Source organism: Eucalyptus grandis, chromosome 3 (genome assembly GCF_016545825.1).
Source record: "Eucalyptus grandis isolate ANBG69807.140 chromosome 3, ASM1654582v1, whole genome shotgun sequence".
Classification (NCBI taxonomy): Eukaryota; Viridiplantae; Streptophyta; class Magnoliopsida; order Myrtales; family Myrtaceae; genus Eucalyptus; species Eucalyptus grandis.
Genome location: NC_052614.1, coordinates 42,578,403 through 42,598,950, shown reverse-complemented (window position 1 = coordinate 42,598,950; position 20,548 = coordinate 42,578,403). Strand labels below are relative to the sequence as shown.

Sequence of the window (20,548 nt, the reverse complement as noted above, 5' to 3'; positions counted from 1 at the left end):
GATAAACTGATATCTGCCATTGCCGCCGCCAATGGACCACCACCATCAATGAAGAGAACGTAAAATTGGCCAGTTTTGTTGGAGATTAGAACTTGACTCGTAGCTATAACTTCCCAGTTTACCGTTTACTCGATCCCCCGAATACAATTATAAAATATTTCGGCCAAACTTCAGCTTTACACTTATAATGTATCACTATTTAGAACAAACACGTTAAAAGTGAGTACATTGGAAGTGCAGCACGAAAAGTAGATTTATACTACAAAGGTTATAAAAAACAAGGTCTAATTAAAGAAATTTGTTTCTCGAAGCAATGCAAGAATGAGAGATGACGAATCGATCCTATTATTGCTGCTGAGTTAGGCATAAATATGAGAAAGTTTCATTCATGCAGAGCACATTGCCCTTGTAATAATGCATTAAAAAGTTCAAATGTGAATGAGAATCAGAAAAAAAAAAAAAACATAGGCTTTTTGCCACACCAGTTAGACATACGATCTGCAATCCCAGAAGCTGCACAGAGTAAGGTAAGTTTTCCATGCAAAGCTCGAATGAAGAGACCAAAACCATCAGGTGCCTAACTGGATGCACTTAAGCACCATGCCTCTGATTTGTCAGATTTTAGATTCCTTACACACGGGTTATACCAAACACTCAAATCAGATTTCATACGTAAAAGATAGCATTTAATAGAAACAACAATCCAAAAGGTGGTGAGAGAGCTTTTGCTTTTGCTTCCAGCACTCTGTTTCCTGTCCCATTTACTTTCAAACAGTGCAGTCAGAAGATCGAAACCGTCATACTCCACAATCCCGATGTGCTGCATATTTTTCACTAATAGCTACTAAATGGGTCTGGTCTGGTCCATCAACAAACAATGCATCCTCAATTAAGCAATTCTTCTACACTGTCTAGTCATGGACAATACAATATATATGGCAGTAACAATAATCTATACATTTTCAGTGGCAAAATAACAGATAACTTATGAATGCTTTGTTGCATACAATTCAGCCCACCCATTTTGAAGAGCAAACATTTGCACAGCTAAATTAGACACATCTTTAAATGCCCTAATGACAACTTCTCTTCTCACCTGAGACTTGAGTCCCTGACCATCACTTTTGTCTTTCCAAGTCATACCATTCCTTCAGGGAGGAATCCCTTTGTTGTAAAACCCCGATATGTCTCAGCCTAACCGCACCACTGTAGATTTCATCTCAAAAGCAAATTTTCTTGATGGTACACAAAAGCTAAAGCTACGAGAACCTGACACAACCAGAGCAGCTATTCATCATAAGGTTCAGAGGAAAAGTCAGGTTCCTCAGGTTTTTGTAACTTTGGCATCTCCACGTCTTTGATCTTTTGAGCTCCTCTCCTCGTGTTCGCAGCAAATCTGGAAGCCAATATTGTCACTCCCAGATTTAGCTTTGTCTGAGAAGGATTTCTGGAGACAAAAGAATCCTCTGTCTCTGGACCTGATCCCTTGACCACATCCTCATACTCTTTCATGGAAAGACTGTTTTCCATAGACCTCCTTTTATGTCGGCGCCAAGCTGCTTGGATGAAGCATGCAGCCCATGTCCTCCAGTGGTGGGAATGAAACCTGAAAGTATGTTGCAACTTTTTGCTGTGGAGGCGTCTAAACTGGTTGGCCACAAACTTGAGATCTTCTGCTCTCAGAGCAAAAGCTTCCACTTCTACAAGCGTTCTAACTGTTCTAGTCGAGGAAGGCAAATTGACACTGGATTTCGGGAGCAATGCCCAAGCAAGTAGCTCCTCGCCACAGAAATCTCCAGGTCTCAATGTAATTGAATTGAAAAAACCAGTCCTACCTCCATTAGTAGTTGAACTCTCCAACCGGCCTCTAATAATAAAAAGCATCTCTGTCACAGGGTCACCCTCACGAACAATGTAGGTATGGTCAGTGCTTAGCGAGGATACTAAACGCTCACATATTGCATCAAGAAGCGGATCATCCATTTGGGAGAAGAAAGGTACCTGAAAATTATGCGAAAGCAGGTTAGTGTGATAATTTACTGATAAATGCAGTAAAAACAGCATGACATAATGCCACTCATGGCCTTCTTAAGAATGGTAGTTGGCGTTACATCTTTCACATTTAAATAATCTCCAAAAAACCATTTATCATTGAAAACCCATCACCTAGTTCGCTCGACAGATATAGAACGGTCGATGGCAATTTCCAATGACCCATAAAGAAATCAATATTACTAGGCACTAGCTCAACTAAAAACGACACTACATCTGAAAGGCCAAAGTACCAGCTGGCATTTTGGTTTTTACCACTTTTGATTCGTAAACAAAGAAATGGATTGGGGACAGGATAACATGGGGCTTGAAGCCAGCAAAAAGCCTGGGGAATTGAGAGGCCATACCACTGAGCCAGTCCTTGCCTCTTAACTGACCATCTTAACACAACCTTAAATTTTCCATTTCCTCATAAGTGCGTGACATGTGGATCACAAAAAGATGATAATGTCAAATTGGGATCTTAGAATACAACAAGCAAACCAAATGTGCATTCCAGTGTCCTATTCCTTAGGGAGTGGTGCCTCTAGCTAAAGATCACTCAGTAAACATGAGGCAAATGTTGACCAAATATATGAAATTTGTAAGGGTGATGAAAAGACTACCAGAAAACACGCATTGCAAAAGCAGGGTAAAGTTTCAGAAAAACCATCCTTGGTAGCAATGAGCGAGATTGTTCTTTACCCTTGTGCAAATGCATGGAAAGCATTGGTTGATGTGCTCGGCTGAAGTTTACAGTACTAAGTGTAGAATGCAATGTAAGTGCATTGAAACACTACACCAAAAAGCATTTAAATTGAACAATTGCTTTAAGATAGGATCTGATGTAAAAAGACCATACACGTCGAACTAGGTCTAAGCACAAGTGGCGCTGAATATCACGACGGAGATCAGCTGGTAGGCCATGAAGGATGGATTCTTCGTCAACTCCTCTAGTAGCAAGCCACTTGTATAGGCCAAAACGATGTACACGTTCTTTTAAATCTCCGGGAAGCTGGCGATGCCTCATCCATTCCTCTGTGTCTCTTCGTTTAAGTCTCCATTCCTCAAGCCTAATAGTAAGAGACTGCAGGTAGGTCTGCACCCAAAGAAAATCATTAAGTATATGAAACAGAAATGGAATTTGAGACTAGATCTTTTTGACTAAAAAACAAAAGACTAAATATTCATTTTTATTTGTTTTGTTACAATACAGATTAGATCTAAGATGAAAGTACTGTGATTCTCTTTTGAGTCATGTGGGAGCAGCTATCATATATATGAGTGATGACGTTGCTTATCTTAAACCATTGTCAGATGAGAATTTAGTAATTTACGTATCATTTAAGGACCACAAATGTCTGCATGGACCACAAATCCTGGAAACAATGGACTCCAGATCCTCTAAACTTGTTAGCACGGAGATGCCAGTATCTCTATTGGGCAAAAGGTCAACATAAGAAAAAGAGTTGGATGCACGCTTGCTACATGAAAACTAGGGACAACCCGACTGTATCACCTTTTGTGTGATAATATCAATCCCACAGATATCACAGCTCCATGGATCCTCACAAAGACTCACCTTGGCATTCCTAAGGGAATCATGGGTTGCATACACACACTATCTCAGACATGAAGCAACAAACTGAAGCACCTCAAAGAACAATTCAGAAAACTTTCAGAGACACATGACAGTCTGACGAAATATTTGGGAACTTGTAATAATACTGGAAAGCAAAGTGCCACTGAAAAACTAAAGTATTAGAGGTATTTATACACGTGAGGCATCCATGAATTTTTCCAATCCTTATACTAGAATCAATGGTTATACAATGCGACCAGAAGTTCAACCGAATATTCTTACTTCCTCAGACAAGATAAGTTTCTTTTATTTCATTGTAAATTGATTAAATAGGTTCATCCTACGCCAAGCAACAGTACTGCAACACTGACAATAATTGTTCTTGTTAGATTTTGTGGAACCACTATTAACTATTCTAAAAGTTTAAGCTATTTAATGAAGAGGCGATTTAATATTTAATTATTCTATCACTCCCCCTCACGCTTAGTTTGGTCTTTTTGCCTAGTATTAAGCATGGACATATTCAATTGGGGAGGCAATTGGGGCCTGGAAAGATTTGAACTCAAGACCTTTTGCTTTGATATCATGTTAGATTTTGTATAATCACCATCAACTGTTTCAAAAACTTAAGCTGTATGATGAAGATGCAATTTATCATTTAATTATTCTATCAGCACAGAATAAGAAAGTAAATCCCTGAGAGACAGCCTTTTTTTAAAGTCATTTTTTCTAACTTCATGTAAGACTCGGTTTCCTCTTAGCAGGGGGGAAACTATGACAAAAACAGCATGAGAAGCCTACAACAAATCCTTTAGCTTTCTCTCATCTCCATAATGAATTAAGCTGAACCATGGCTTCAGATTTGGAGGTGTGGAGACTTGGGTATTCAGTCTAAACACGGAAAGGGCAGCAAGGGAGTGAGGAAAATTATATCATTAACCTCCCTCTCAAAATAGGTAGATTTAGTCTTGCATATAATTAAAGATCAGGGAATGGTCATAAGCATATGTATGAGTAGGGGAATTAAAATGTCCTCCAGTGATTTTGCAGCATAATCAAGAGGCAAAGCTCATGAAGCTGTGAAAAATCCCATCTACCTTATATTGGAATGTCAAACCGGCCAGTGGCATCATATCTCTGAGTTATTCTTCCCAAATTTCATGCTTAGCTCGTGGGTTTTAACAACAGATCCATAAAATGTCAAACCAGCCAGTTCCATTATTATATCAAGTTAATTTTTAGGAAATAATTTACTTCCTTACGCTAGCTCATCCTTACCAGATAGCATCTTCTAACTACCACTGTTAGTAATAACAATAAAACAATCAAGGTTTTACAACATATCTACATCTTTAAGTGGCTGAGTTGAGAATAGAGCCAACAATAAATTACCTGCATGTTCCCAATGAGATGGGCAAATAAAACCAGACCCAAGATGGCAATAAGTATGGCAAATGATGTCTCCCCAATATACATGCTTGTTGACAAATTTTGACCATAAGAACTGAAAAATTGGAGGATGAAAATGTGTATTAGCCTCTCTTGCCAAATAGAGGCAACGAAATAGAATTTAACTCATAATCTACAAATCAGAAACAATTCTCTAAATATGACTCTCAGCCACTTCATCTGCCTTAGAGGCCAAAGTCAAAGTCTTTTGGTTGTAAATGACTTGATATGGTCAGGTGCAAACCAAGCCACTCATCAGATATATTGTCAAGAGTCATCAACTAAAATAGAAATAGTAATCTAGCCAGAGCTTCACATTTAAAGATTGGCAGAACCATGTCTCCAAGTATCATATTATTGAAAAGGTTCAATTCCGAATGTCCTAAAGCATCTTAACAGAATAGTGCTACAGATCTGCTCACTCAAGTTCCATAGCAGGCTCAAGCCAATTACCTTGCAGCAATACTCAGCACTTACAGACAGTGTAAGACTAGCAAGATTTTAAAACAGAGGAAAGCTACATATTAAGTAAGGCTGTCTAAAATTCCAATTGTTTGGTGGTCCTCTGCATGATGTTCATAGCATAAGCACATGGGAACTAATCATTAAGAACCCCAACAATACTTCTGTTGTAATAGATGGACAGAATGGAAATGTTACCTTAATTGCTGCAGACCCCACCATAAACAATAGCAGTACCTTTCCACAAAATTAGAAGAAACAATATTTTTGGTCACTGCATTTTCAAATATCCCATAGTTGAATGTATCGTTTTTGGGATCACAACTCTTGAAAACATTTGTACTGTTGACCCATCTTTGGCGACTAGGATCAAAACCACCACAACTCAAATATTCAAGAGAACACTTGATAGGGCTTTCTTCATTCCGGCATATTGATTTCCAGCATGATGTGTACCTATCAACTGACAAAAGGTACCATGCGGCTCCTAGAACCTGAGCAGAAAATAAGTGAAAAACATCTGCTAAGTGGCTCCACTCACATGCTCATTTATGACACCGCAAATAGTATCAATTCAAAGCAATCACAATACTTACATGGCTTGCCAACATGTACAACAGAAGATTATATGCAGCCCCAGCCCAAGCTGTCTTTGTAACCACTCCAGTTGCTTTGACAATTTGAGAACTTAATGGGTAAATAAGATACAACCTTGGAATATACTGCAGCAAAACAATCAACGCAAGGGCGTTGTTGTTATGATCGGTCCGAGAACTTCTGGCTGCTGGTATAATGAACCAGATCACCATCTGCAGAATCATTGTGGAACATCTTTGAGATCAAGAAAAGGTAAAATTCAGAATTGAAATCCTCAATAGAGCAAAAATAACAGTGCAGAATTCAAAGATCAGAAGGGAGAGTTACGACCTTTAAATCCTGCTCCTATATCAAAGCCTTGCAAAGTAACGCTACAAAAGACTGAAAGATTCACCCTATTATGGACATATATGTAAGTATGCATACACACGTGTGCAGACCTCTGGCTAAAGCACTAGGGCCTTCAATGTGTTTCCATCCTTCTTGATTTCATGAAAGACCCTTAGTACTCCTCTCACCCAACTGTACGTCTGTTAAGACCTTATGACAACAAACTTATATCACTCTGTTAAGACCTCTAAAGCCAATCATAAATACTGGCCAAAAAATGTGCAATTAAGCCAACCCACACAAATGCTGTTATCATTTTCACTCAGCATGCATGACTCGCTCTTCTCACAAATTCAACTCTCCAAGAAATCTACCGGCCCACCTATTCCATCTCTTCCAAGTAACAATGCACTTAAATCTCGTGGTCACAGCATTAAAGCCAACAAAAGCATGTCAGAATATCAATCCTGACATTCAGACATCCATCCGAAATAAGCAGCTTCGCTCCATTTAAGGTATCCCCACCAATATTCAGTTTTTTAATCCTATCTTTGCTGCTTTATTATCAGATGTGCATGATACAGTCATGGTGAATTTCAGGTTATCAATGATTACAGAAGAACTCTACACTGCTGTATAGAAATGACCTCATTTTATTATGATTACATTTTTTGAGCCGTAGACATCATTTTTATTCAAATAAGCAGCTCTGCATCATCAATTACTAAAGGTTTTGTATCCACAAACTGTAATGGAGACCTTCATCAGGAGAGGTCATATGCAAGTTCTCCACTACTTTTAGGCACTCTTTACTTGTTTGTGCAAGTACTTCGGCAATGATATCTTTGATTCTCATATAGGTTGTCTTCCTCAATAGAGAGTTACTGTGACGGTTACTTATTTGTTTGTTCAGCTTAAGACATTAACTGAGAAGATGAGACAGCTCTTTTCCCCTTGAATGCTGATGATCATTTCATAGGATAAGACTGAATGTATGTGGGTTAAGTGGCTCACTAGGTAAAAGATCAGGTCTACTTGTCGATGAGTATGAGAATATCTCTAGTTTTGGCTAAATATATGGCTCCATGGCTAAAAGTTTCCCTTTCCACATAACTTGATAGTTAGCCGATACATATAAATACACATGTATGAGTATATAATTCTCATTGCTTGAGAAAAAAAGGAAAGCTACTGTAGAGATCAACGAAATTTCCCCTTTCAAAAGAAGAATCAGCTGACCTTTCAGTCATGGACGTTAGAATAGAAAGTCCCCCTTTATAAACTTGAAATAGTGAAATTACCTAGTTCTTCATGCAATTCCGTTAGATTCAAGAACTCAATTATTTTGTATAGTCAGTGGTTGCCAATAAAGTGAATAACTCTTCGAAAGTTGTGCCAGTGTTGTAAAAATCATGTGATTCACAATTTGAATTGCACAATATGGCTTGATTCATCACTCCAAACGATTCGTCTTGCACTCATGAATTATTAGTGAATTGTACAATTCCACAATCCTCTACGGTTCATGAGAACAACCCGAATTTGCACCTTTGGCTTTATAATAGAGGTTGGGCTCAAAAGTATTGGGTTCTAAAGAGACAATTCGGCTGAAAATTGAAGACAGCAACTAGAAGAAAAAGGAGAAAAAAAAAAAAAGTACAAACACACCGGAAGACCTTGGTTCTCTCACCCTAACCTAATAAAGGAACTCAAAAAGCTGTAGACTGCTCCGTGTCAGTCCTTGACAAGCAATCACTGGCTCCAATACTAACCGTTGCCACCTCCAGTGACGACACCAGCAGTCAGCTGTGTCCAGCGCAAGCCATGGCATCTCCTTTGACTCGCAGATCATGCCTCTGACCCTCCTATTTAGCTTGTTTTAATCATGAGCTTGGATAACAGTTAGAGCTTGAGCTTCAATAGTTTATGATAAATTTTGATATTTTTTGTGTGTTTATTGAGGTTGTTATGTGTTGTTGACAGTTTTTTTACTTTTAATTGTTTTAGATCTTTTTGATTTTGCACTTCTATAATACTGAGAAGTTAGATTGGGCATTGACAATATTAGCTTTTGGGTATAACTTTCTCAACTATATCATACTTTTTTATAAGCTTCTGCAAGTAGTAGCTTATGGTTATTCTTGGAGTTTTTTAGAAATGTTACTAAAACTAACGATTAACTATTGGCCTTGACTCATGATTCCAGGAATGAGGCTTACGATTCACAATTCAAATCTCAATTTAACAACATTGGCTGTGGCTATTTCCTCGAGAAAAATAAGGTTAAACTTTTGTGCCAGTAAGATTGGCCTCCGAATCAATTTTACCTATTAAGAAAAAAAAAAAATCATTGATAGTTCCCATTCATGCTACATTGGACGTTTCTTAAATTATCACCTAGGAGAGTAATAAGAAGTTGTTAGCGGTTAACGCACAATTTTGTTGAGGATTCTTTCAACTATTTATGCCCTTGGAGTAAAAATGGTTAATGGGACACTTAAGGCAACTAAAGCCTATAGTGTTACTGCTAAAACTAAATTGGGTTGGAAGACCGCTATGAGGTCACAAAGAAAATTTTTAAGTATGATCAACTATCACCTAGGAGAGTAATATGGGGTTGTTAGCAATTGTCAGACAATTTCGTTGAGGACTCTTTCAACTAGTTATGGCCCTGGAGAAGATGGTTAATAGAACACTTAAGGCAACTAAAGCCTATGGACTACAGCTAAATCTAAGCTGGGTTGAAAGACTGTTACAAGATCAGTAGAATATAATGTTTACTTTCAAGCAAGAAGTATGATCAACAAAAAACAAAAAAAAAAAACAAAAAGGTGTTTGGGATACTGGAAGAGAAAATCGTTTTCATGAAAATAAGGGGTTCAAGAGTGTAGATTTATGGAGGAGAATTTAATCATATTTGAGGTTAAAGATAAAATTTCCAAGTGCCTATGAAAAAAAAAAGGAAGAATCTCATGTGACTATCTTGGTGATAAATTTTTCTCCAATTATATTTGATGTATGGAGGAGGATATAAAGACTCCAATCAAAATAGAGTGAGAGTACAATGTACATCTCATTAGGAAATTGGTTGGAATTAAATCCAGATATAAGTCTTTTTACATGACATCCTAGAATTTTATATTAGAGATGTGCACCTTTCGCTTTCAAAATTGATAAATCAAGAGGCATGAGCTTTACATTTGGCAAGGAGAGCATATTTAAATCACAATAAATTCACCAGACATGAACTAATATGGTTTTTCCTGAAAAAAGTGCCATCATGCATAAGCGTGAGTAATTTCTTCCTTCTTTTCATTTTAAATAGTCATGTAGCAACGGTAAATGTACATTTTGGGTATGAAATGGCATTACATGCACAACAAAACTCACATGTAGAAACATGGTGTTTCTAATACTTCTATCTTAAAAGACCTAGAAGATATCCAACAGATGCAACGCAATTATATCTCTAGTAGTCATAATAAAAGAGGCTTGCGTCTGCCTGCTTTCTAGAAATCATCCACAATTATCTAACCATAATGGTTTCACAGTCCTTAAAAATAGACCAACATGGACATTTTCTAGACATCCATTCAAGTTGTTTTGAATCAACCTTTCAAAATCAACAACTGCATAGCAGACCATTCGTGGTTCGAATCTCTTGATGCACATGGAGACTGTGCTCGAAATTCATGGACTATTTGCGATGTCATCGCATAAGTAGATGTTGCAAAGGTGTACCCAATAAAACAAATATGTTCGACCAACTCAAGAATTCACTAGATTGGACTTTACCCAAAAAGTCAACTTCTTGAGATCCAACCAGTGAAAACTGCAGTCCTAGTAAAACTTGTTTCAAATTTGAAGCCAACCCATGACAAAGCAGAACAGCCTGGATCTGATAGAATGCAAACCCAAGACCTAATTGAATCCAAGCAACATGATGTCTGATACTTTACTATTCTTTCCCTTAATCTAGACATGTTGAAAGCTAAGACATATGGTTTCGCATATTACTGAAAAAGTTGGATATAATCACTAAGATAGCCATATCCTGTCAACATTAGTAATACAAGCCTCTAATAATGATCGGTGCACTCTTTTCAACCCCCACCCCACAAGGAAAAAAGAAAATGAAAAATCAATCTCTAAAAAAGCCTCATATGCAAAAGCGGGAGTTAAAAAGAGTACCGATAGTGATTAGTTAGTGGAATCAATTACTCATATATCACAACTGAACTGATGCATATATATAAAGCACGAGAGTGAGAAACCTAACAAAGCTATAACAAGTTAGAATGCTATATAAGGAGAACTTCTTTCACTTAATTTTCATTTAATAAACTTGCCAGTTTAACTTTCCAATAAGGTAATTCATTACTTAATAACTCTCATGACTTGTGCATGCTAAACTAGTTTCCGTAAAGCTTATGTTTTAACATCTTCAAACAGCAATTTTTCAAGGAAAAAATTCATATGCAGATAACTGGGGTATGCTGGTGAGCAAGCAGTAAACAGTCTCACTGAACAGAATGGTTCAGCATGAAAATCAACAGCATATTTTCTGAGAAAAGTACCTGAGGAAGAGGCAATGCTGCAATGAGATCAACAAAGAAGTCAGATCTAATATAACGCCGTGCAATCTTCTTAGGATCCATTACAAGCTCACCCCTACCAAACACTCGAGAGCTCGGCGCAACATAAGCTGTTCTGAACTTTATAACAATGTGCAGCACATAAAAGAGGTCTGCCAGTGTCCGAAAGCAAGTTACTATAATTCGTAGATTCAAGTCTGTCTTCACGCAAGAGTCGTCCGAAGTCCCTAACACTGTTGGCAAGTAAAAATATAATGGGTCGACAAAGAGTGCCACTAAGCATGAGAAAATGAAAATCCAGTTCCACCTCAACATAATTTCACCCCCTGGATCAAGCATTTTACTCCGCCCGGGCGCAAGGTCCTCCGGAAACACCTTACTCCTCCCACTCGAAAATGCTTCAGGGAGTTTACATCTACCTCCCACGAACCCATTATCTGATTTCAGCAAAGCCGATGAGGAAAACCTGTACTTGGAAGACGACATATTCAAGTCCGAAGGGTCATCACTTCCGCTTCTCAATTCTTTCCTCTGCTTTCCATCAGAATAAAACCTGCAAAATTTGTAGCAAAACTCAGCACAGAACCACGAGTGTGCAGGTAAAAGAGACTTCACAAGTTGTCAAAGGCAAAGCTAATCAGGCATTAGTTCCATCTAATGGGTCGAGTTCTCTAACGTCTATTGCTCCAAGTAAAGTGGCTGTCTTCGCATTTTCCCTTGAGAATAATTCGCCAAACTAAATTTCAACCATTTTAGTCTTCGGAAAAGCCACATATTAATTAGCCATGAAGAGAAGCCAAAACATTTGGAAAAGATAAGAAGAAGCTCTGTTCAGCAGAGTTTCAATCCAGCATAGCACGTTCCAAAAATGGAGCGATCTAGAGCTTAACAAGAAGTAAAATTACTCAGGCTCACACAATTCAGAGAAAACGACCGCATCTGCTGCCCAAATATTACAACCCCGACAAAAAACACACCATCTCCCGCGACCTAAAGCTTACCGGATGTAGCGAAACACCCAAGAATCCACCGGGTTGAAAAAGAAAGAAGCGAACTTTCCAGGAAAATTCTCTCAGGGGAAAAAGGACAAGCCCGGGAATGCACCAGCGGAGGGGACCCAGAAAGCGGCTTTACCTCACGAGCCTCTCCCTCTTCAGCTCCATTCACAAGAAACCAAACAGATCGAACGCGACCCTTCTCGAACCCGAATCTGCAAACGGCCCCCTCAGCTCAAGGAGCGCCGACCCAGAAAGGAACGAGCGAGATTCAGCGCGTTTCTTTCTTGATCCAGGACAAGGGTCGTGCCGGGGGGTTACCTTAACCCGAGATTTCCTGGGCGTTTCTTGGACTTGCTTGGCATTTCACAATTGTGGGTTTCTTGGCCGTGTGCGCGTGTGGACATTGACACTGATACTGTTCGGGGAGTCAAATCGGGAGTTGACTTGATGTGGTGAGCAGTGACGCAGTGGGGGCAGTGGCGGTGATGGTGATGTGGGAATGATTTTCCCGCTTTGCCAAACGCCCACCACCAATCACCGATGTCCAACGTTTTTTCTTGTCCTCCTCCTTGAGTTCGGGCCCGGCCTGCAAGCATCCCAGGTTTTCTCTCTGTCCGGGCCCATCAGTAATTGCGAGACGACTTGGAAAATTTCATCTCCACATGTAGGGTGAGCACGCCGGATTACCCAAACCGAAACCGTCCGGATCGGACCGGATCGATCTGTTTTGTCTGGTTCTCAGAGAAATCGGTCCGGCTCGCGGTTCCATAAAAATGGAACTGATGATTGTCGGCCCCGATCTCGGTTCCGAGAACAGGACCGACCCTTTTTTTAAAAATGTATATATATATTTTTAGTTTCTGTAAAATAGTAATAAAACTTAAACATAGTAACAATTTTTGTGTTTTTCTTAATTTTTAATTTTTTTTTTTGCTAAGTAATAGGTTCCATGGGATCGAACGGACTGGACCGATTGGTCCTATCGATTCCTGATTCCAAAAATTGGGAACCAATTCTCTTGATCCGATTCCCTGTTCCTAGGTGAAATCGGACCGAATTAGGAACGGATCACCTCTATTCATATTAAATCACCGTTATCATCCCATCAAACTTGGTAAAATCATTGGTCTGTCTGGATTAAATTTTCTCCTATTTTCGTGAACTTTTTTTAATTTGAGATGCTCGAAAGTTTCGTGACATGTGCACGTTGACGAGTACATTCACTTATGATTTTTCCATTGAATTTGAATAATATTTTTCGTTTTTTGTGATTTGATTTTACTTAATCGAAAGCAAACGGATTGTTCTATTTATTTCCATATATAATGTCATGAGTTCGTATTCTGACATTAGTTAGGTTTTCTACTTATGAATTTTATTTTATTTTTTGGATTTTGAATAACGAATTTTGGCTATTTTTAACTTGAAATATTGTAGATATCCACAGCACACTAATGTTGCACGCGTAAATAACATATAACTACCAAGATGTCCATGCATTGCATGGTAAATTATATTAATTTGGAGAAGCAACTAGAACTTAAAGATTCGAATTCGGGACCTCATATTTGAATACCACATGGAATTTTATAAAATCACTTCCAACTATCTAAAAAACTTAAATTGTTAAATAAAATCGTAATTTTAATATTTAAATATTTTTCACGATACTTAGTATATTATTCTTAATATTGACATCAAATGTAAAGTTATGCCAGAGAAATGGTATGCAGAGATCAATGATAGAATAAATGTTCATATCTATCTAAATCTGTTTTGGAATTATAGGGAGCATAGTTTAGAATGAACTTAAATCGCATCATGTAAATTTTATGTGTGGAAATGGCAAGCAAGGTTGTCTCAAATCTTCTTAAGAGTAAAACAGCTTCTTCTATCTTCTCCATTTGCTCCCCTCTATTTAGAGAGGGTTGAGCTGATTACTTCAAGATCATCTTCTAATTCCATTTTTTTAGATTAAATTTTTTTCTTTTCTATCTTGGTAACTATTGATGTCTATGTTTCTATTTTTTTCAAGCAAGAGTTAGATTGGTATTTCATTATCCATGATAATGATCACAAAGAGAATCGTTGTATATATTGCAAAAATATGCAATATTTAATGTGTACTTATAAAGAAATTCTCAATATTTCTTCCTCCAAAACGAATATCTAGACTACCATGGGATTATTTTCAAACAAAGAAGCTAACATATTCCTCATCGTTGACAACACTCAGTAGTATATTTTCAGGATAATCATTCTCCCAATATCTGGTTTTTTTTTTTTTTTTTGAGCAAACTCCCAATATCTGGTTAAATGTATCAAGACAATAGTTAGGAGTATATCTTCAACAACGATTTATCTAGACTTCCATCGGTTTATTTTCAAGATAATTATTTTCCCAATATCTGATTAAATGTATTTTTTACTTACAATACTATATTTAATATGTTATATATAGACTATCATGTAATAACAGCGAAACGTTGACAGCCGACACTTAGGAAAAATTATATTAATTTACAAGGAGCAAGTTGTACAAATTACCATTTCAATAAAATACATCTTAAAGTGTGATGTAGAACTTTGAATTTGTATGCATTGAAATTTAGTCAAATAAATTGAAAATATATTAAAAATTCACCTGAACATAAGTAGAGTATTAGAATTATTTTTAGTGTATCAAGGACCATATTGGATATATAGAATGTTGATCGGTATTTCTTTGATCACCTTACAATTACAGTCGCTTTCTTTTTCCTTCAATGAATCTAAACACATTCATTTTCTGATACTTTAAAAAAAAAAAAAGTAACACCTATGATGAAAATTAAAAACATGAAATCTTTGTTATCGATACAAAATATAGCTATATTCTGTGAACATGCGATGAAAATTGATGATAATTGACTGAGTTGAGTGCATCTAATAACAGTAGAATGAATGAGAAATATGTTAGCTGGTCAAGTCATAAGCTTGTTGCATTTGCGTTCCTGTATCCGTAAAGATGTCATTGCCATGTGCCGTGAGAACAACACAAACGTGGAAAAAGGGAAAAAAGAAATGGAACAAACAAGAAATCTACAAGTTACATTTCAAAGAATAACAGAATCTGTAGCTTCTCATGTACACCCAGCTCCACCAGGAAGATGCCTACTGCACAAAATACCGGACGATGGCATCCCAATATCCAGCCAACTGAGAGTAGGAATCTGTCAGTACATCATAAAGACAAGCAATATGCAAATTTGTGCATTGTCCAGCATTACATGATTACCTGGCTTAAGATACCCTTTCCAGTTTGACCTTCAATTACCAAGCCTGCTGTGAGACCAATCATCGCCCATGCTCCATTTATCGCTTCAATCTGACGTCTTCTCTGTAACCAAAGAATTTCTCAACTCCAGTGAAAGAAAATACTATTTATGACAAAGAGAATACTGGGGTCATTTCCTCACCTACACCCTACATATAGAGAATACGACGGTTTTGGAGAAACAAAAAAATATTGGCTTGTCCATGACGCGGAGTCTTGGACAGCAAAAGTGCATACACGGTTGAGTCATTCAATCTATGAAACATTCTACCCCTTCTCCAAGTTCAAAGCGTATATTCATTTATCCATGAGTAACCAACAACTGGATCAAGATGTTAAGCGGAAACCAGCACATATAATTTGAATCGAAAGATATCAACAAAAAAATGCTAAAAACGTACGGATGAACACAAGAAAAAGAAAATTCTGGGCTCTGTGTGGAGCTTCTCTGTGAAATTCACCAGTTTCAACCCTAACGGACAAATATCAGTTATAAGCTAGTCACAAGACTCACGAATCAAGACCAAAATGTTTCTGCCCTGCATAATCACATAAAGGATAGGAATCTAGACTACACTGGGTACACTAATATAGTGCAAGCAACACCCCACTAAAAGTGGTTCGCCAATAGATTTCTATTTATCTCTTGATGCACATTTACTCACCTGAAATTTCTCTTTTGCTTGAAGTTGTTGCATTTGCTTAGCAGCTAAACGCTTGGCTTCCAAAGGATCTACCATGATCACATCCTTAATGGAGCTTTCTCTTTCTGAAGACATCTGCTCAGTTTATAGGAATAACAGAGAGATTCATCAAAATGATATTCTTCTCTTCCTTAAATCCACAGCTTAAAAACAATAGGAAAACATGGTAAATGACATAACACAATATAATGGCACAAACATTCAGAATTAAGTTAAAATGAATCTTTTGATTCCATGTAAAACAGGGATGAGGTGAAGATCTCATCGCAGGGCAAACAGAGGAAAAGATAAGATTAATACAGCACATTCATCCACCTGCCGTCCAATGCTGTTATTGCTTAGTTGCTCCTAATGCAAGGAAGGACATGTCCACATGATTTACTACAGAAGAATGTTAAACTTAAAGTGCAAGCAACATTACTTCAATAGAGAATGGTCAACTTACAGTGATCCTGAAGATTGAATATCTACTTTTACTTTTATTTTAGGATTAAGTACAATTTTAATTCTATAAGTTTCAGCAATTATGCAGATTGTCATCTAACTTTTTTTGTGTTCAATCAAGTCCTCATGGTGCTCTAATTTTTATCTTTAACAATCAAGTCTCTAAATTTCCCAAATCCTTTGGTCAATTGCTCTCATCAAATTAATGAGATTAATTAGTGATAGGATGCATTGTCATTGTGGTAAATTAAAAAAAAAAAAAATCACAGGATGCTAAGACAATGGGGGGGAAAAGAAAGAAAGAAACCCCAATTTGATAAGGTACCATGGGTAAATGAAATGCTTGATTGCACAAATCAAGAACGTAGGACTTAGATGAACAAACCAAACTTACAGGAACAAATCGCACAAATTGAGAACTATGCAGGACTCGATCACATAACGCAAAAGTTAAAGAACCAAATTGCGTAAACACTGAAAATTTGAGTACTAAAACTGTACTTAACCTCTTATTTTACTTTTTTTTCTGGATAAATAGAGACCAAATTTCATAATAGAAGGCATGGAAAAAGAAAGACTAATCTTTGCATTTCTAAACATCTTGACGTTACAAACTATATTTTCTGATATCTCTTTAATATCGTCATATATACAGTGAAAGATCAAGCATCAGGTACAGATATGTATCTGCAAGTACACTTCAAGTGGTATTTGAATTGGAATTTATGAAAAGTCAGGTCAGCACATACAAGTAGCTACTTAATCTAGAAACTGTGTTAATTCATTTTGCATGAAGCAACTACTTCAAGCTCAATGACCTCACACAATTTCACAGATACTTGTAACTTGGTAAAGAATCCAGGGACATATGTCACTTTTCTTAAATTGTTATACCATCTGTAATGGAGAAAAAGCCCCACATGTCATCAAGGCATTAGTTAGCATCTGTATAATTCCTCAGCAAATAAGCTGTCTCAAGCTTAAGGTACTCTATATTCATTTTGCTTAAGCTATCTGGCTAAACCTCTAAAGTAACTCCATGCTGAAGACGCTTGGCTAATCAATTACATCATGGTATGTTTAGATCAGTGCTTAGATGTATTAGTACACAAAAAACTGAGTCAAGCGTACAGTTCCCCTATTTAATCAACTCAATGTCAAATATCAATGTGTTAATTTGTTATGAATACCTAAGAAAAAAAATGGGAAGCAATGTCAAGCCTCAAAGGAGTCATTGAATTTGTCCTATATCTACTAAATTACATCTTGAGCTGCCAAATAAGTAATGAGGGCTGCCAAAAAGGATCCCTACAACAACATGTTTTTTGTGTCAATCGAGATTACTGTAATTTGTTTGTGATAGTATGAACCTGGGTCCTTAAATCGTCATTTGATGGACCTAAAATTAGATGCAACAGTAAATATAAGAGTGTCTCTCAACAGAGTCAAGGTTGCTATGTCTGAAAGCTTTGATGGAGAACTTGTGGAAGAATGATGTTTCCACATAAATCGAAATGGAGTAATGTGTCCAACTTCTTCACTACGCAAATTTGAGATATACCCACCTCATCAAGTGATTATTCCACCAACCTATCGACCCCTACCCACCAAAATTACCCATTTGCTATCCCTATGAGACACACTGGACTTCTTACACTGACAATCTGACGTCACCTATGCAAACAGAATACATGTATCGTAACTCACATGACATTCATCCTGGATCCAAAAGAAACACTGCCACCTGTAGTGATCTTACTTTTCTTCATAGTGGACTACCATGCAAATTACAGCTTCATGTGATCTTTTACAAGTTCTCCTGCAGTTTACCATGATTATAATATGAAGCATATCCATGCATCAGTGATTCGAGCTCCACCAATTTTTACTTTTCCCATGCCATGGAACAAGAAGCTAAAATGAATCACACCACAAAACACCAATATAAGGGATGCCGACTCATAGGCCTCGTCCATAATACTAACAAAAATGCACCCTCATCATTGATACAGAATTGCTTGATGCTTACCTTAGGATTTGCCAATAGTCGGAAAGCCTGACCCCTGCTTTCATCAGGAGCTGGTACTGAACCGGAATGTGTCGTCAAGCCCTGTCTGACATATAACCTGTTCGCATCACAAAGTCCAGTCACAACATCAATCGTTATCATGGTTTCACTTTAGTCCCCTAGAACATCTTCAAACCATTAGCGCAAGATGACACAACAAGATGATAGCCACAGGAAAAGAAAAAAAGGGAAAGCTCATCAGCATCCCCCGCATTTATCATTCATGAACAGCAAGTTGAAAAAAGAAAGCCTTTTTTTTTCGGGAGAACCAAAATCCCCCGATAGTCATTACAATCAGATCTTACTTCCAAAAGCAAATACACACACTATAATTCAATGAAGCAAGACCAAAGCACCTACTCATTTACACTCACACAGCGATAAAAATCAATTTTTTTTTCCGAAAAATTGAACAAGCCCAATTCCCAGGAGCAGCCCATTAGAACATCCATCCCCCTACTACACCCTGCAAAGGGAAGCCAGGGATCAAACGAGAAGCAACCCATGTCATCAAAATTCACTCCGTCTCCATTTTCGATCCCACGAAACAAAGACAGCAGCAGCGCACTGGAATCCCCACCAAAACTCGGAGCGAACCACGCGTTCCCGTCAAGAACAAGCACTGGGTTGGCTTCCCCCCATAGAACGAATAAGCAAGCGAACACCCCCCACGGAACGAATCGCAAGAGGCTTCAGTTCTCAGCTACTACTCGAGAACAGAAAGAGAGAGAAAGAGAGAAGAGAGAGAGAGAGAGAGAGAGAGCGAGAGAGAGAGTTACTTGAGACGGGTGGCGAGGCGAGGAGGGAAGCGTGGCGGGGAGGAGAGGGAGAGGCGGCCGCGACAGAGACGCTGGCAGGGGAGGAGAGATGGAGAGGCCGACGCCATTTCTGATCAAGCTTTGCTCGACCTCTTCTTGATTGTCACGTTCGTGCTTAGCCTTTCGTTTCTCCGAGACTTTTTCCCGCAGAAGTTTCCTTTTATTTCGATATTGGCAAAATATTCTTCTTCTTTTTTCCCAAAAAAGCAATTTCACTTTGACAATATAAAGTCTATTTCCGAGGCTCTCACTCATTGAGGTAAGCATGGTTTCGAAATAGAATCTGAAAGCGAAAAACCGGAGTCTAATTTTAGATTTCAAGATATGTAAGATAGATTTTACGTTTGTGAAATTGGGGAACTTGTTTTTCCAAAGTAAGTTTCAAGTTTTGCGTAAGATGTATTTAATGTGTGTAAGCTTGCCCAGCAGACATATTAGAAATGATATCATGGATGGAAGGTAAAGCTAAGGAAATTGCTTTGGTTCTAAGAATAGAGGACTATGTCAGTTGGAAGAGATGTAAATTCGCCTGTCCAAGAAATTTTTGAGCATTTGAGTTTATTTATGGCATGAAACAACTTGAAGCATGGGTTTAGCATATTAATATATTCTTGAAAAAACCACAAATACATTTTGAATATAATTGATCTTTTTCACTACAAAAACCCGTGCTTTAAAATAAATAAATTTGGAATTTAGAATAAGTTTTTATGCTTCTCTTAATCTATATCTTTGTGTGGTCCTAGAGTAATCTACAGTGTTCCATGATGTGTATATAATTCGAAACCGCTAGTTTAAACTTTCATTTTATGACCGGGATATTTATTTTATTAATATTTCATATTTTTCATGTATCTAAATATAAATTGTGATTGATGGATTATAACAACAAGTAATAACCATTAAATGTAATAATTCATTGTAATAGTTAAATTAATAATGTAGGTGAAATCTAAATAAATCTAAAACCAATCTTATAGGTTTCAAGTTAAAATTAAGAAACTTATTTCAATTGATAAATTTCAAGTTTTAGGTGGAACTTGTAGGAAACTTGAACTAATTTCACCCTATTCACTTAATTTCTATGCAACCAAGTTCTTTAACTCACTCTATACAAATTTAGTATTAAGGTTTTACTTATTAAAACTATGGTG

At 37.4% G+C, this 20,548-nt stretch overlaps 2 protein-coding genes across 4 annotated transcripts; both read right to left on the bottom strand.

Annotated features, from left to right (window-relative positions):
* Nucleotides 1-860: 860 nt before the first annotated feature.
* Nucleotides 861-12,521, bottom strand: LOC104437455 (cyclic nucleotide-gated ion channel 17). Of its 3 annotated transcripts, none has more exons than XM_010050394.3 (7): nt 12,181-12,521; nt 11,029-11,599; nt 6,121-6,333; nt 5,723-6,018; nt 5,006-5,117; nt 2,894-3,130; nt 861-2,001 (listed from the first exon to the last, which is right to left on the bottom strand). In XM_010050394.3, the coding sequence occupies exons 1-7, from the start codon at nt 12,207-12,209 to the stop codon at nt 1,288-1,290; spliced, it is 2,172 nt and encodes a 723-aa protein (XP_010048696.2). In that variant the 5' UTR covers nt 12,210-12,521; the 3' UTR covers nt 861-1,287. The 3 variants fall into 3 exon arrangements, with proteins under 3 accessions (XP_010048696.2, XP_010048698.2, XP_018726533.2); XM_010050396.3 differs by having other exon boundaries at nt 12,048-12,519; XM_018870988.2 differs by lacking the exon at nt 12,181-12,521 and adding an exon at nt 11,962-12,036.
* A 2,397-nt stretch (nt 12,522-14,918) lies between these two features.
* Nucleotides 14,919-19,542, bottom strand: LOC104437454. The gene is made up of 5 exons (XM_010050393.3): nt 19,356-19,542; nt 18,538-18,634; nt 16,026-16,139; nt 15,322-15,423; nt 14,919-15,242 (listed from the first exon to the last, which is right to left on the bottom strand). The coding sequence occupies exons 1-5, from the start codon at nt 19,460-19,462 to the stop codon at nt 15,198-15,200; spliced, it is 465 nt and encodes a 154-aa protein (XP_010048695.2). The 5' UTR covers nt 19,463-19,542; the 3' UTR covers nt 14,919-15,197.
* Between the last annotated feature and the right edge of the window lie 1,006 nt (nt 19,543-20,548).